The sequence below is a fragment of the Corvus hawaiiensis genome, chromosome 19 (assembly GCF_020740725.1).
Source record: "Corvus hawaiiensis isolate bCorHaw1 chromosome 19, bCorHaw1.pri.cur, whole genome shotgun sequence".
Classification (NCBI taxonomy): domain Eukaryota; kingdom Metazoa; phylum Chordata; class Aves; order Passeriformes; family Corvidae; genus Corvus; species Corvus hawaiiensis.
In genome coordinates this window covers 3992933-4011301 of record NC_063231.1, presented here as the reverse complement: position 1 = coordinate 4011301, position 18369 = coordinate 3992933, and the positions used below count along the sequence as shown (strand labels likewise).

The window sequence follows — 18369 nt, the reverse complement described above, 5'->3', positions numbered from 1 at the left end:
CTAAGAATCAGAAATACTAGCCAGAGAAAACTCTGAGGAGAGAACTGCCTAAATTATTTTGATTTGAAATCTTAAGGGTACTTCCATCATTTCTTACCTAGGTACTCTTGGATCATGCCATGTGCTGACACCAGTCTGAGTATGCAGAAAATAGACCTGACCTTGCTGAGTTGTCCTTTGCTCTGTGAAATCAAGACAAATTAATAAATTTAAGAACAAAAAATGCAGTGTGAAAACTCACAAAGACTGATTTCCTTAAACTATGGAATGAAAAGAATCTTACACATGAGAAGACACAACCCATTTTCCCAGCTTCTTGAGATTCCCACAAGTAAACCCCTTTGATTTCCATACCATATCCTTCAGGTAGGTCAGGAGGAGTGTGCAGATGTGTCCTGCTCATGTAGTTCCTGTGCCTCTGGGAGCGGACCCTCCTCTCAGCCAGCCGCGGATCCGCCGCCTGCCCGCAGGACGCACCATTGGTGCCGCTGATCGGAGTGTTCTCATCCACAAAGCAGCTCAGGGGCCTGCCCGGGCTCGAGTACTCGGATGCTGGCCTGGGGACAACAGGAAACCCTCAGTGCTGATGGACATGCGCCACACAACACACCTGGGGACAGCTGCACCCCGGGGCTCTGGGGACACCTCAGTGACTTGCCCAGCAGGACACCTCGACTGGAACAGGAAGCTCCTGTTCTATGTTCACCAGAGGAACCAGTAAGCTCCTCACCTCCGAACTTTCTCACTTTTCCTCCATGTGGCTGAGGAAGTTATGAGGCCTTGTTATTCCTTCTAATTTTTAAGGAAGGTTATTAGACAAGGATGGTGAAAAAGGGCTAAGCAAGAACAAAAGCAGTTGCTCTTGCAAGCAAGAGGAAACACTGACCAGTGTGATTTTGTATCTCAATGCTGCTTTCAAAAGGATTTAAAATGGGTTAAAGGGGGATTGACAAGGTCAGATGAAATCCCCAAAACAAATTATACATTTTGCATTTGTTTTTCTACTGTCTAGAGCTTAGAATGGATATTTTAACATACCACGAAAAACAGAAATAGGTAAATTAAAAAGCTGTTCAGTCCCTTCACTCCAAAACTGCAAACATGTATCAGAGCTGACAGTGTTAACAGTGCAGATTATTTTAAATCAAATATATCCATGCAGAGACCAGAATGATATTGAGAATGGAAGAGACCATCTGCAGGCATAGACGGTCTGCAGAGGAGTCTGAAAAAAATGCAATGACACTGCCTGCAATACAGGCAACAGCAAAAGGGGTTTGAAGAACAGCTTCATAACACACATCCACAGGTATCAGAAAAAGTGATCACAGTGATTTCCAAGCACTCTCTAGCACAATCAGCTATAACTGTTCTGAGTTACATGGTCATACAACAATGTCTGACAGCTACCCATGGTCTCACTTCTTCACCACTTACAATGTCTGCAAAATGTAATGTCTGTATTTATAGAGCTCTACCACAGCATCTCTACAAGAAAGCAAAGATGTTGCTATTAGGGCAGGAAGAAAAGTAGTCAGAATGATCTTCTGAGTTCAATATTAGCCAGACTGCAGGAGAAGGATGCTAAAGAACGAAAGCATTCAGCTTGTGCAGAGTGACTAAGTAGAGGAATGAGCTATCCAATCCCCCTGTCAGAGCCACTTGGAACTGCTCAGTAATCAAACTTCATCCTTCCCACAGTCTCCCAAGGAATTCCTTACCGTGTGGGTCGCTCCCACTGAGTTGTCCGTGTGATGTGGTTTAAATACTGGATCCTTCCAGAAGCAGTCCTGCGCTCCTCCCACCTGCAGTTCAGACAGGCAGAGATAAGGCACTGAGTGGTATTTCCAGGAAACCAGGGCACAAAATATTTCCAGCTCAGGAAGACTTACACTGCTATGAATCACGTTAGCTGAACAAGGTGACAGGAAACAACTGAAAGTTGAACTCAGAAATGATTTAACATATTCTTCCCTTGGAACCAGGCACATCATTAACAGTATCACACCTTCATATTCAATAACTGCTTGAATTCTAATTAAATCCAAATAGCCATGTAAAGAAACTTCTTGGAAACATCATGTTTAATAATGCATTTAACTTCTTTTGACCACTGACTCTAACAAGTGCTTTCATAACATCTTCATGCACTACTTGCTTTCACTAAAAATCAGCTTCAAATAATGTGATTTTTGAATTATTATTAAATTCGCACTCTGAAATACATGAGGCTGTACAGCAAATTTTGCAGTCACACAACTAAGTGAGCAATCTTTATGCAGGGAACATTCTGAAGCGAAAATTTAGAAGCATTTTCAAAAATGTTTTTGACTTATCTGGACTCCAAATTAACAAAAGAATGCTGTTAAGGACTAGGATGATGATTTACATTTCAAAATTTATTCTCTGAAAACTAATTTACTCCTGTCTTTACCTGCCAAGAATCACATTCAGAAAGTCTGTGTTTTCTCTGAAGAAGTTGCTGACAGCACCAGAACCTAAACCAGACCATTTTCCTGTGTTTGCAAAACTGTTTAAGGTGATAATGATGTCATTAACTCTCACAGGGACAAACCAGAATCCTAAACCCTGCCAAGCAAGAACTTGGGCTGCAGTACCTTTCCAGTCATGTTTTCTTCACTAAGAGGTGCATGGAACAAGTGATCCATGTTTATTACAGTGGATCTGTACCTCTGCACAGTGCTGCAGAAGGGCAGCCAGGTCCTGTGGTCACTTCCTTGCTACAGAACTACTGCATGCATAGGTCACTTTGCTGGCCGTGATTTAATTCGAAATACATGTTTTCTTAGACAAGTTATTTTTCAAAGCATTTATTTACATACGTCACCTCCCCTTTTCCAAATGGAGATAAGACAACAACCAAACTGTCAACTGCTCTGTGTATCCCAGCTTGCTTAGCTCCTATTCTGAATGCAGAACTGCAGAACTCTAAGTGCAAGATTTAAAGTAATTTATTTTCACACTGACTCCTCACTACTGTAGAAGTCTGTTGTATGAGCTGTATTTGTGTTTACATCACAGTGATGTCAGCTTACCCATCTGGTAAATCGTTATCGAATAACCGACTGCAATCCACAACTTGTCCTCCTGTGCCTATTCGGTCTCTGGACTGAAGACTGACTATTAGGATAATAAAAGAATTATTAAAGATGTGGCACCTGAATGCAAAATTATGGTTACATTTGAAAGAGAATTGGTACAACTTGGAGGACTAAGCTGAGACATGTTCTGGATATTTTTTCTTTCTCACAAATCAAAGATGGTTGCACAGGAACTGTGTGCTTTCATACACGGAATTCTCTACATCTTCAAAAAAGTTAGCTTAAGGAATATGAGTGCAAGTTAAGGCAGAAAAGGAAGTGAACTGTGAAACTGCAACTAATTGTGTGTGTTGAGATGAATTATGACACTCAGCTGGTGGCAGTGGGGTGCTTCACCTCAGGCGTGGCAGGGACAGGGCCAACAGAACTCTAAATAGGAAGAGCTAAAATAAGGAATTCCTCCCTGGTTTTGACTCTGGTATTTTGTGTGCCCATGGGTTTCAACACACATACATGCACACAAACACAAAACCAGGCAAAATGTAACTGCTAGAAGCACTTCAGGTTTGGTTTATTGGCTACTTTTTAACACCAGTGGTAAGAAGTCAAATGCAACTCACACAAAGCGCCCTGAAAAGCCCTTGCTTGCCCTCACCAAAACTGCTTCACTTTTAATTTTTTTTTTTCACATGATTCATTGTAATGGGTATTTATGCCTGAAGCTTTTGTACTGCAATTATGAAAACAAAGATTTTTTTAGGCTGCTTTTGTTCCCAGTATCACAATCTGCAAGTGTCCAATCTGATAATTTATTATACTTGTATTGCTGCAGGGTTGGGGTGGTTTTCTGATGTTTTGTTATGCCTTTAACAATACAACAATTGCTTAAAAATCCAAATACGTGCTGTGGCCCACATTTCTTGAGGTGGCACTAATGTACCTCTGGTCAACTGTCTTCAAGTCCAATTTATACATGCAGTGAAATGATCTTACAGACCTTAACCTGGATGCAACCAAACTTTTGTAAAGATCACAAAATTTAAAAAGTTGGAGCAGAACTGGCAGATTTTGCCTGAGTCCCCAAATTTTCAACGACGACATGTTTTGAAGCTTAGAATTCAACAGACCAACCCAAGGAGCCCTGGTGCACTGCTGCGTTCCTAATCCGTATTAACCCCCTACTCTTCCATGAACACTAACATTACAAAACAACTTCTTAGAGGGAAAGACACCTTTAAATTCAACCAAACCAAAATTGGATGATGTATTTATTCTGCCACAACCCCACACACTACAAGTTCACACCACTGCAGTTAGGCAAGGTTTGGCAAGCAAAACACACAGACAGAAATTAAACTAAACAAAGGCAATTACCTTCTCTTTGCCTACGTGAGGACCAAAATTTGTGCACAACTTCATTTTGTAATAAGGGCTCATTTTTTTCTGCACTGCCACATCAGAAATAAAGTGGTGGCACAGAAGAGCTGCAAGATTAAGACACAGTTCAGGTGCCCCTGGATCCATTGCTCAAAATGCCCCCCTTTCTTCCTCTCTTTGAAGATAACCCAGGGATTTAAGAAAAAGATCCCCTTAGTCCCTGTACCAAGACATACCCACTGTGCACTTGATTTTCAAGATTATCATCTGCTGAAGGCATCAATTACATTTTAATACTGGTTTCCAATCTTGCATGGTCTCCGAATTCAAGAGAGTTTATAATTTGAAGAACTGAGAGTGTATTTATAACTTATTCTTTTTTCTTATTTTTAATCCAGATTTCTTCACCATCCAGCTACTGCAGTGGAATTATCTAGTTTTACTCAGCCTCATTCATCCACTCAACAAAGTTGCATTAGCAAAGAAAGATTAAAATATAAGAAGATTAATAATGACAACTAAAATAAAAAAGACAGGAGTCTCTGGAATCTTACCAAGGATGCATTAAATTAAAACAGAGCCATGACTGAGTAAACTTAACCTTCCTGATGATATCAACAGAAAACAGAACACACTGATTTGCTCTGGGTCTCTGCTGTAACCTGACAAGGTGGTTTTTTGTAGGTTCAGTGCACGATCCAACAGCTCCTGGTGTTCAGAGACAGCCCCAGCAGCATCCCAACAGAGCCAGTGCTGCTGTGGCTGCACCACTTCTCATGGGCACATCAGCTAAAGCCAACCTGGCAGTCTAGTTTACGCCCACACTGCTAACTAGTTTTGACAACTTCTCCCTGACTAGTTCTCTGACCAGTTCTCTCTGAAGTCTCTTTGCCATTGCACACTGCAATGGATTTGCCACAGCCTTCCCAGACCTTTCTGTTTTGGGGAGGGGTTTTTAGTTTGGTTTTTTGGTTTGGTTTTTTTTTTCCCTTTAATTGAACAGCAGCATCCTCCAGCCATGCTGACCAGGGTGTGAGTTCATACTCTGGAGGGCAGCATGAGAGCACAGTCCCTGCTCCATGGTGTGAGCAGAATGGAGCTCCCTGCTCCCAGCACACCCTGAACCTGCTCTCCTGTGCATCCAGCTCAGCCTCTTCTCCAAAGGCACCCCACAAACAAAGCTGCACACACACACAGGGATGCTCAGGGGACCAGTACACTGGAGCAAACCCAGCAAGCAAACCAAACCCAGAACAAAACACACCCAGAAAAGTGACTGATTTATCCTTTACTCTTCCATACAAGCTCATGTGGAAAAGTTAATCAAGAACAGCCTGAAGTGTCAGCAATGCACTTACAATTCCACATTTCTACCATCATTTGACTCTCCTGTGCCACCACATTCTTATCTTAATGCAAGCACTCGAAGATCAGATGGAGACAGTTGGTTAAGGCAACACAAAAAGTCACAGGTGCTATTCAACAGAGCACTCTGAGGGAGGCAAACAAACACACTTATTTGCTGACTGATATTTCAGTGGTGCTCCCTGGCTGCCAGAAGCACTCCTTGGATATCATTTCAACTAGGAACTGAACATAAAACTAAGCATAAAAATTCACTTTTCTTTTTACATCATGTCCAAATATTGTCAGTAACGTCTTGCTATAAAAATAAAGAACTTCCTTATCCTGACCAACTTTTGACTTAAATGACCTATTGGAAATGCTGCCATCACAAAGAACTGAGAAGGCACCAAGAAGAGAGTGTTTATGAAGTTTTTTGTGGATACTTGCTTTTCAATTTGCCAGCTTCTTTTTAAATAAGTTATTTAAAGTGTACAAGTTCAGAGAATGACAAAGCACAGTTACTGAGGTTGGTGACAGACTTGTTAATAAGCCATGAAAACACAGAATTAATTGACCAAGTCATGCCAGACAGCAATTTTACTTGCTTGTAAGCAAGATACTTCACACTTTCCCAAAACCCAGCACAACCTTGCTGGAGCTCTCAATGCCAAAGAATTTTGTAGTCAGTTTTTCACAGAGAGTTCATACTCAGTTCAAACTGCCACCATTCTTTACAGTGAAATGAAAAACTTCCTAAATAAATTTTTTTATTACCTATGGTCTTATTTGCCCCAACACTTATAATAATACTTTGGTTTGGGGTTTTATTTTGGTGGTTTGAACATTTTGTTTTGGTTTTTCGTTTGGTGTTTGGAATTTTTTTTAATTCTCTGCCTACATACTTCTAGCTTGAGGTCCAAATGGCTCTGGCAGTACACAGGAGAATTCAGTATAGAAAACTGACATACAGGAAGGGTATTTCTACAGCTACCATAGAAACTAAAGATAAAAAGAGAACTAAAAGATAAAAACCTTTACTCACCTACTATCTGTCCTCTAACAGTATCGTTGTCATTTGGCCCAAGCTTGCACAGATCCAGCCTCTGATCTACAAAATGAGGGCACAAGGTATAAATCATACAATGAAACAAACACCATCACAAACCACCAAACCAACTGGAATACACAAGCTTTATAAAACCCAGCAAAAACCCAATTAACTGTCATTCTTTAAAAGTCTGTGCATGCAAGCTTGGGCTGAAAGAAGAAACTTGTCCTTAGCTTACTTACAACCAGTGTCTTTAAGGCGGTTGATTGCATTTGAAAGAAGTCTCACACAACCCAAAAAACCAGCTCCCTGCTTTTTATGAATTTTCTTGTGATTCCACACACTGATTGTTATTGAATCCGACTTCCCAATATATCTGAAAAACGTGGAAAAAACAGTACTGTCAATGGCGCTTACTGAACACTTTGATGATGCATCAGAAATCACCTTGGGGGGAAAAAAGATCATCAACCACTATATTAAAAATTTAACACACACTGTAATGGCAAGGGAGAGCATGTCATCTGCAGGTAAGATGTACACACTGTACTTCAATGGAAGCATGTCTCATGGAGGAGCTCACTTGAACACAAACTGCTCTAAAAACCTGATTCTGGGAGAAGGCATTCATGTGACCCAACCAAAATCTGTTCTAACAGCAACATGAGCAGGCTGCGGGCTGGCCCTCGACCTCAGCTCTCCGAGCAGCCACAAACATGCTCAGCTCTGTGCCCCAGCTCAGCCTATCCCAAGGGAGGGCAATGCTCATGGCATACCAGCAGTGTCTGGGATCAGTGGGAGCAGGGACAGCAGCCCCAGCACCCGGACAGGAGCCACAAGCTCTTCAGGGGCTGCTCCTCCAAACACCAGGAATGCAGGGACCCCCCTGCAGGTGCTTCCGAGCACCCAGGACGATGTCAGGCCAAGCCATCACACAGCTGCAGTTAACCAAGCCCTGGAGGCTGATTTACCCTCAGCAAAGTATGTTTGGGACATACATTACACATCACAGCCATGACAAGTGTTCACACAGGGTTTTAGCTGGGATGTGCCACGTTCCCCTCCTGCCCCTGCTCACACCAGGACTGTCTCCTCGCAGCATTCCCACAGACATGCTTGGCAAAACCTGGATCTGTGTTCATTGCCTTGGAGAAATTTGGACACTGTAGGCTGTTTTACTTTCGCTTTTTTTGTTTGAAGCTTTGTTCTTCAGAGACAATTACTTCGTGAGCTCGTTTTTGTTTTCAAAACTTTCAGAGGACAATTTCAAAACACTCAAGAGAAACCACCCATTGCCAATACTGAATTATTATGGCTGTTTCAAACTGAAGGAAATTAATTTGTAACTATGGCTTAGATCCCAAGAACTGCTTGTAGTTCTCTCTTCCCAGACCACAAATTCTGGCCTTAGTTTAGTTTCAAGTGCTTCTTTTTTGTTTGTTTTTGAATGAAAACTGATTAACCAATGTCTAAATACATCTCCCCATTGACTGTGGCTTTATTGGCTTTTAAACATCTTAATATTTTCATAAAGATAGAAATGATACTGTCAAGGTTGGCAAACCAAATAATTGAACTAACTGGCATGGCTTAAAATTACAGCTGTGATCAGGTTAACACTTCTCCCATTTTTCCTTTTCCAAAAAGCAGAACTTTTACAACTTCTTTTTCCTACCTGCAGACAGCAACTGATCCAAGAAGTAGAAGACAGAATAGCCTGATGGTTTAAAGTAACCACTGCACATTTATACAAAAACAAACAAACCCAAACAAAACACAAACTTCACATTAAAAAGCCCCAAAGTTTTTTGAACAGTAAACTGATTGTATAACATAGGTCAGATTTTTGGCCTTACAACCTTGACAATGCCAATTTTGCATAAAGAAACGATGAAGATGGGTAATCACGTGCACAGTTGCAGTCTACAATGTTTTATGTACTTAAAATAAATTCTTATGAGAACAATTTAGGTGCACTTAAAAATAAAAGACTTATCATGACCTGTCTTGAATTTTCCAGTTTTCCTTGTTGCTTTAAAAAAGTCAAAGGTATATGGTTAAACACAATTTCATAACAGAACAGTTTGAATAATACGTAGAAGAGCTGAATACACAACAGTTTCCAAGAATTCCTGTAATGTTTCAGGGTGAGGTTCTCAGGGTTGGGATGAACAGTCACCATCCACACCAAGCAGGTGAGGACTCCCCATGCCACTATAACCTACTCTTGTTTTTTGCACCCAAAAACCTGGGCTGGTTCACACTTTTAAAGAAAACAAGCAAGACAAGCTTCATTTTTCCAAATAAAAATGTCTCTTTTTTTAATAAAGGAAGAAAACAAATAGTTAAGTAACATCTAGTTGGCTTTACAGCAAAATGTTTCATCTATATTTCTGCATCATTTCAGGCATGAAAACTCATAGTTGTATTTATAGAGTGACAATAGGATAAGTTGACACTTCCAATTCATTTGGTGGATAAGTTACATTTGTTTTACATCAACAAAGTTCCAACATAAAAGCCTGATCTAGGAATTTTATTTTTTATTTAAAAAGTATGTTCCAAAAAATAAAGTGCAATAAACCAAACCAGACACAAAAAAACACTCCCCCCCACCCCATTTCGTTGGATGACTCTCTCTTCCTCCTCATAATTAAAGTTCTTGGAGCTTATATTTCTTTTTTCCCTCTATCCTATCAGCAATATCTATTCCACAGCTTCAGTATTTCAACAGATATAACAGGATTAGTATTAATGAAGTGGAAACACAAAAATTCAATTGCACAGACATTTTGTTAACTTCCATATTTTCAGAACCTTTAAAATTAGGGCTCTGGTTAAGAACTGCATGTTCAGAAATTTTAATTTCCCTACTCTTCCACTTCTAAGAAAAAAAAATCAAATTCATGCCTTACTAGAAACCTCTAAATTATTTTAATAAAAATTTAAAACACAGGGACAATTGTTACTTTGTCGACCACTTAGGAAGGTTTGGTATCAAGTGACTTTTCATCCCCATGGCATTACATACACTTTCCCTGAAGAGTCCAGCTCGCTGGAGAAATGTGGAATGAAGAAAGTGGAAAAAATATTCCTGAAAAAACACACCTTTTCCTGATCACAAGCCAGACATACTCCTTCCAGAAAGAGAGAAAAATGCAGCATCACGAGGTATGAACTCAGGTTTGGAAGCCAGGAATTCCCTATTTCTAATCCATGCTGTCACATAGACTGTTTTTACAACCTGGATGAACTACTTGGTTTGTTTCTCCATTTTCCCATTTCTGATTTTTTTTCTAATATAATCTCAGTGTTCTGCTTCGAGTTACCAGCTTCTTTCAGACTGAGGAGAGGAGGGTGTGAAGAGACAGAATGAAAAACAGCACCTCAATTTTTTCTCTCCCATATTCATTCACTTCCCTCCTGGCACTGCTCATCTCTGGCAGCAACTGAAGGGTGTTTGAGCCTCTCGGATGGTCACCAGGACCTGCCAGGGACTGTGGCTGAGGCAGGAAAGTAACAGGAGTGGAGCAGGGACACGTGGTACTCACTGGCTGCTGCAAAGGGCATCCAGCTTCATCCAACTGGCCTCAACCACCATGTGGAGAAGGAAAAGCAGTTGCACAGAGCTGTTTGATGGCTCTTTAGGAGCCTACTCCAGGATGGGATTGTCTAAAGCAGCACTAGGCAGAGCTGCTGCCTTCTCTCCCGGAGAAAAATCCAGGATCGTTAGCAGTAACTAGGCAAAATAGAGTCAGAGGACTGGGGAGAAAAGTGATTCTGCCCGGACACCACAACAGCCTGAGGATGCGAAGGCACCAAAGGACACTAGAACCTGCAGTGAGGAGATTTTGAGAAGAGCAGGAGTTACTTGTGGGAGGTTTCATCTGAGAGAGATCACAAAGGAGAAGAGTCCATGCCGGAGCCTGGGGGTGAGGACTTGAAGGGCAGAGAGTAAAACTGGTACCAGAAGCAGCTTTTGGTGGAGATTACGGTACAAATACCTTTCAGAGAGAAAGGGACGATGTGACTTGCTGTGCCTTAAGGGCAGAGGCTGCTGGGGAGGCTGGAGCGGACTGGGCAGGGGAATGTAGGAGAGATCTGGCTACTGCAGTAGGGAAGAAAGGGGAATGAAGAGAAAAAGTGGATTTAAGTTCCTGAACTGCTGGTTTAGGTAATTTAGCTCTGAATGCAAGACAGTCTGTAAATGCGTCAAGTCTGGTTATTCAAAAGCCCTAAGGAAAGGCCTGAACAATAGCAAAAACACAAACAAGACTGAAAATAAGGAAGGGGAGTACATCCCGGGCAAGCATGGTATTTTATCGACATTAAACTACATCCAGACAGCAACTATTTAGCAATTTCTTTCTGGAAAGTCTCCCAGATTCCCCCTCTCTACACACACACACACACACACACACACACACACACACACACACACTTATCTAGGCTGAAGAATCCAAGCCACTAATTCAACCACTTCCTTTTCACACTAAGATCTGAATTAAGAACCACATAAGGCAAAAGCCAACCCCTTTCTGCTCTTTATAACACTGCAGAAGTCCTTTTAAAAAGTTCTTATACAACAGAATATCTACTTATGCTGCATCAGGTTAGCAAGCCGCAACATTCTCTTGGAATTAGCAACTTAATTCAGACATTACTGCATAAATATATTACAACAGCTCCATCTGACTGTGCCATTTGCATTTGCCATCATATGATACATGAAAAAAGTATCTTAATATCTGGTGCAGATGAAAAGCTGAGACCTGACACTGGGTATATTATACAGTAAAAAATTACCTTACAATAATAGCCAGGCAGTGAGTTGTTGTACCAAAGAGATTTAACCTTTTACTGCTGTTTTAAATAGGAAGTGAAGATAATGTGACAGATGTTTATAAATGGAAATACATTTCCATAGAGATAGGAATAACAGGTGAGACAATAGAAGGGGTTAAATTATTATGAAGAAAATTTGGAGAGAGAAAGGATTACTTTCAAATAACAAAGCTTGACACAACATTAAATTTTACTTTGGATTAGAAATACTGGATATACTTCTGTCATCAGGGTTCTGTCAACAGCCAGAATCAAAGTAGTTTTCCCTACAGGACAAGATTTTATATTGAAAACAATACACTAATATAACAAAATCTATTTTTTAGGGGGACTTCCTCTGCAAACAAGAAAAAAAACCCAAACCACCATCCTTCACACAGGTCTAAATTCCTTTGGACAATCCAGCAAGAGATGCTTCAAATCTGCTCGAGCAAAATATTCTGCCAGAAACCCCTGTTCTCTCTCTGCTTTTTATAATATCTTGTGGATTGCAATCACAGTCTTGGAAAGATTCAGATTCAGATACAACCACGGCTTGTTCTATAAAACAACCTAAAAATACCTTCTCTTCATCCCTCCTTAAAAGTTATAACCAGAAAGGAATTTTTCCTAAAGATTTTACTGTTTTTTTCCATTACTCGTGCTGCATATCAACATCCTCCTTCATTTCCCATGTCCTCCGCTCCTTTTCTCCACAAGGGAATCAAATCATCAGCCCATGGAGCATTGAGCATCCTTTACAGCCACTCCAGATGACTCCACAGTCCCACAGCACTTCAAACTGGCCAGTACTGGGGCAGTCACAGGGAGCCAGTGACTTCCACACAGAATTTTGACATCTTCCACACAGAATTTCACAGTGGACTAAGTGCCAAACAATGCCCACCTTCCTCCTGCAGGAGAGTCTCTTCCCCAGCTGTACAAAGGTTACAGAAGGATTTGCACACAGCCATGCCGGCAGCATTTTCCACCTTCTATCCCTGTAAAGCTGTGCATTAATGCTCATTAACAGACCCACCTAACTAAAAAACAATAAAAGTCTGTGCTCGGTTTCAGGGATTTTCTCCCTAGCTCTACTCTGATCCTTGGAGAGCACATGGAACAGCAAATGCCTGAAACCTCCATTCTGTACAAATCAACATTTTGATAGGTTTAGTAACATTAAAAAAATCAAATTAACTTAGAATTCTTTCAATAGAAAAGAGAGCCATTTGCTATACATGAAGTTAAAATTAATTTTGTATCCATTTCTCTCATTAATATGAATTACAGTCTCACATGCAGAATCTAAGCTTGGACTAGGTTTGAATAATAAAACTATAATATTATTATTTCACTAAACTGCCATGATATTTTGTTAAGCAGTGAAGAAAATGTTCTGTATTCTGTACTAACACATCATGAACATTGACTTTGCATATTTAGTCTTGGATATTCAAATAAGGAGTAGATCAAGACATGACTTTAAACCAGGCCTTCCACATTCTGCTGTGAGACCCATCAAGCTGCTTTTCTTCACCGGGAAAAAGAGGGACAAGAAATTGTCTGTGTACCAATACCAGATTTGTTGCAGGTTTGGTGATGGCCAAAGTTAACCTAAGTATGTTCAAACAGTCTCTAATAATATAGGACAGGGAATGGAGCCATGGGGAAAAAGTCAGATCAGAACAGGAGAATATAATCACGCAAAACAGTTCATTTCTCTTCCTCATCTTTCATCCCAAGAAAAAAGATAAAGAATAGAAGATAAGGAAAATAAAGCATGCACAAACACAGAGACTTACATAAAATTAAAGCTTTAATAACTTATATTGTACAGAAATAGTCTATGCTTTAGAAAGAGAGGAACACCATGACATGTATATGCCATACTGATTCTACTGCTCAAAAGCACCAAAAGGTGCTCAAGTGATGATAACAATAATTCAGAGTGAGAACAACATTTGGGACAGAAAATGACAGAAAAGAGAGAAAATGAAACAAAAGGCACACAGACAAAGATACTGTAGCACCACAACAGACAAAAATATCATCAAGAGCAGCTTGAGAGAAATACTGTCAATTACTTGCTTCATTTTACAGAAGTGTTAACATGAAAATACCACAATAAAACAATGCTGTAGTCTACGTAAAGTATGCTGCAGACATCAGCATTAGAAAAACAAGTGTAGTGTTTAAATTTTGAGGTAAAGGAGAAAGTGGAATTTTGCTACATGTACTTTTCACTCAAACTAATAAACTCTGGGATACTTTCCAAGCCATACATAAGACAGGATAATGAACATCTGACATTGTCTGTGTACTTTAGAGGATTTCACTTCAAACCTTTGGTTATCACTGTTACCACCTACAGGTCATAATGCTGATTCCATTTTGGATCAAGTGTATTCTTCACAGTATCTGTAGAATGGCATTGGCCAGATCCATCCACCACGACCTTAGCAAAGGGGTCAGGAAGTCCTAACAGGAGGAAAAGAAAAAAAAGCTAGCAAGTGGATCAGGATGCTTTGAAGTCCTTTATCACTGCTCAATTATTTAATCTTTCATTTGAAGATTTATTTGCCTTTTTTTCATAAATGAGAGTCCTACTTAAAGAATGGGAATAACATGATGTATTAAACAAAGGAAATGGGTACATTAGCAATTTAGTTCACTGATATGGACTAAGAAAAAGTTGTGTAAGTCAAACACATTCAGAAAAAAAAATTTAAACTCCTTAATCTTCCTAATTCAGGTTTGAGTAAATTCTCAGTATACAAAGAAGCCAGAAAACAGATTTACATTCTTTTTATGTTTAAGATCAAATCACAGTCATTACTTTGGCTGATATTGGTGTAACAGAGAATTGCCTGTAACAGGTTATTCTTGCTTTTGGGATCTACTTGGTGTACTGCTGGCTTTGTGTTCCATTTGCTGCCAGCTCAGAAACACTGAACACAAGTTCATCTGAACACCAAAAATCAGTGTAAAGATGGTGCTGAACTCCAGAGCCAGGGATGGAAACAGAGCACCTTGTGCTGAACTGACACCAAGGGATGGGCCCACCAGTGATGCCCCAGGTCCTGTCCCTTTTGCCTTTACACTAATTCATTCCTCCCCTCATCCAGTGTTGTGAGTCAGCTGGAGGAACTAAGGTGGGGAAACGTTAATCACATTTGCTGAGGTGCAATTCTGCACCAGTTGCACTTCCTCAGGTGACTCAGCTGGAACTGGTCAGGCAGCAGAGGCCTTGGGACAAGTGGGGGACAAAGGAGTGGGACCTTGGGACATCTGTGCTTCAGCACCACACACTTCAGATCCTCAGGAGTTTTTTTCAGGCATGATCAAACTGTTAAACACCCAAAAACTTGCAATCAATACAGAAATTCAGATATAAGCAAAGTTTTAGAAGTATCTCAAATCACAGTATAATTCTGGATCATTGCCTCTTCAATTTCTTTTCAAAGCTCAGGTCTGCTCTTCTGAATTCCTTCTCCTCCCAGGTGGGAGGTGGCAGGCAGGTGATCTGTGCATGCAGGACACAGACAATGGCATTCCTTTCTGCCTCCTTCATCTACTTAGAACTTCTTTCAAAACATTATTAAAATTAATTAAAATATAATTTCAGAGTATGTCTATATTATGAGGTGATTATTAATAATTAAGGAGTACATCCGTTTGCTTAACAAAAAGTTCTTGTATGAAAAACAACTTAATAAATATATGATACTAAATTTGAAAAACACATAATTTGCCTGAGTGGGTAAATTCACTTCCCACTCCCACAAAAACAGAGAGAATGTGTCAGTGTTTTAATTATTATTATGGTTCTGTGATGAGTGTCACCTAAGGCAAAACAGAAGCCCTGAAATAAAACATCAAAGCCCTCAGTACCCGTACTGCAAATATCTTAATATAATGATCACATGCAAACACTGGACTATAGAACTTGCGTAATATTTGTTCCACCTAGAAATAAATGTATAAAACTTAACAACTACTTACGGAAAAAGTCCTTTTTCACCAAGTTTTTTGCACACAGTACTGCAAGAAAAACAGAAATACAAAATTCAGTTACTGATCGCCAACTTTTAAAAAAAGAAGTTATTTTACCTGTCCAGCATTCCAGCAAATCCTGCTTAAAATAAAATGAACATAAATTAACTGTGCTCCTTCCTCATTTATATTGTCATGCAAATTAATTCCTGAAAGCTGAGTTGGAAGTGTCATCTTTTGGCAATTTACCACAAGGCAGATTACAGTGGAGGTGAGATGGCCATGGTTTCCTCAGGCAGTAGTTTCACATGCCTTTTTTTTTTCCCCCCTCTCAACTGTTTTACTAACTGTGAGTTCACCAGAGAGGGGCTTGGAGCTGGTTCACCACAATTAGTGCTGGGACACAAGCAGGGGCTTATGTTCAGTTCTATAGCCCAGCAAAAGCTTCTTTGATCATAAAAAACAGAACATTAGGCAGCCAAGGCTTTTCTGTTATCCTGCATGGTAATAAATAAAAGGTTTTACCTGAAGAGCATTTGGGTGGAGCACACTAACTTCTAAAGCCAGAGTTTTGATGGTTCCAAAGATATCTTTTATTTGTAGCAGCTGATAATTGTTTCAGGCTTTTTTTGTTTGTTTAAATTAAAAGGGAGGAACATCTGCATTTGTCAGCTAAAGATACCCGCGGGAAAACAATCACCTATGAGAATACATTTAAATAAATAAATAAATAAAAGGTCAAAGGGGACAAATTTCATATAAAGGTGCCAAGGTACACAACGAAGACTTCTCTTCACAAATTGCACCACTGTTCAACTACTATGCTTATCTATTATCACAGGTTTAGTAAGCAGGAAATATTAGATTCCCCTGTGAAACATTAAAATATTTACTGATAACACAAAAGGATTCTTGGGGATTGAGCAAAAGCATGAATTCCCACAGCTAGTAGTAAAAAAAAAAAAAAAAAAAAGGGGGAGTGGGGAGAGTTATTTGGTTGGAACCGGCTGCTGCAGGAGATTCCTCACTATATGATTCCCTTGGATATTTTTCCCATGAGATCGCCAATATTTATTAATGCCAGGAAATGAAAAGACACAAAAGTGCATCCAATAATCACATCCCACGGGCACTACTTAAAACCAAACACCATTGGTCATCCTTTTCCCCCCAGAATACCCTCCCACTGATCCTGCAAGACTCCTGATCCCCCCCTGCCTGAATAAAAGCAAGCAGAGGCAATCCATGAGCACTCCCCATGAAGACCTCCACAGCCAGGGCAGAGAAACACCACCCTGGACAGTCTAAATAATGGAATTCATGTTTTCCCAATTTTTACATTCATAAAGATCCTGATTTTAATGAATGGGAATTCAGGGATTCCAATTCCATGAGAATTCAGCACTGTAAAATCTGGCTACAACTCTGCTAAGGAGTTTTGGCCCTCCATAAACACAAGAGATGCCTATCAGTAGCTACAGGGAATCATAGAACAATCCGCTCACATTGACCTATCCCACACGAAAAAGACATAAAAGTTCCCAGGAAAATTTCAGAACAGTAGTTTGATGAAAGGGGCTGCTAACAACACTGTTAACCTGAAAAAGAAGTGCCTGGTTCCACACTGGTAGTTGCTGGGGTTTTTAAAAGATGATAAAAGTAATAAATACTGGTAGTCCTAAAGCAGAGCTCCATTTAAGGGATTTTCACCCAATAATTTCAATCTAAACAGTCAACAGTAGTAAAACACTAATAGAGAGCCAAAAGTTTTAGGTATTTCTGATACTCAGCATTCAAGTACATGTAGAAAAGAGACTGTCACATCACTGTCTGCTCCAAAAATCAAATACAGTTCTTTGGATGGTGTGATAAAAATACAGTTACCAAAGGCTTCCACGTGCCCAACAATTGGAAGTTTACACTACCCAGAATATTGACAACAACCTAAAGGCATTTGAAAAAAAGAGGTAATAGAAAACTGCTTTTGCAGCTCCTTAAGATTTTATTACACCAAGAATATCCTCAGATGAGTGGTAACACAACAGACATCATCTGCCCAAGAACTGCAATAGGTTATTGGTCACCAGCCACCATTCATCTAGTGGTGAAAAGCTTCACGTAAAATAGATGCTTATACAGATGGCAAGTTTTTAAAGTATCTTAAAAAATATACAATTATTGTCACAGTTTCACCCATTACAAGTAACGGGAAGCGTCAAGTGAAGCTGTAGGCTTTAAATCCAATAGTTAAGTCAAAATACATCTACAGCACAGCAAGCCACACAGGGTGCTCCTGAAACTGTATAATGTCCAAGACAAAAGAGGTTCAACTATTCTTGTGAGAGAAATTGTAAGGTTAACTAATTACAAACATTTCTTTTCAAAAATAAAGCAAGCCTGCCAATGCAATTTAACTGAAGTCTCATTTTTGTAAGATTGGGCGCATGCAGAGCACACAGACTAATAACTGCTTCCCCAACAATTACCCACGAGTGAACAAACTAATATTTTTGGCTCGACTTTTCCCTCTCTAGTAACCACATTTAAGGCAAGTCAGATGTCAACCCACTCTGGGTTTGTCAGGTTAACAAAACAGGAGAGATGCTGAGAAAGCTTCCATTAACAACACCCTCTCTGCCAGGTATTTCTAGGTGAAAAAGCCCAGGTCCCAGGAGCATCAGCTCAGCTCAAAGTGAAACAATCTTCTTCCACACA

The 18369-nt window shown here is 39.9% G+C and overlaps 1 protein-coding gene across 2 annotated transcripts in view; it reads right to left on the bottom strand.

Annotated features, from left to right (window-relative positions):
* Positions 1-18369, bottom strand: part of SMURF2 (SMAD specific E3 ubiquitin protein ligase 2) — a 60105-nt gene that overhangs the window by 16825 nt on the left and 24911 nt on the right. For both annotated transcript variants that reach the window (XM_048324111.1, XM_048324109.1), the window contains 8 exons: positions 15664-15702; positions 14031-14139; positions 7077-7210; positions 6829-6894; positions 3057-3141; positions 1722-1805; positions 355-557; positions 98-182 (listed from right to left, as the gene is read on the bottom strand). In XM_048324111.1, the coding sequence (XP_048180068.1) occupies positions 98-182; positions 355-557; positions 1722-1805; positions 3057-3141; positions 6829-6894; positions 7077-7210; positions 14031-14139; positions 15664-15702 (805 nt within the window). The remainder of the gene's footprint in view (positions 1-97; positions 183-354; positions 558-1721; positions 1806-3056; positions 3142-6828; positions 6895-7076; positions 7211-14030; positions 14140-15663; positions 15703-18369) is intronic.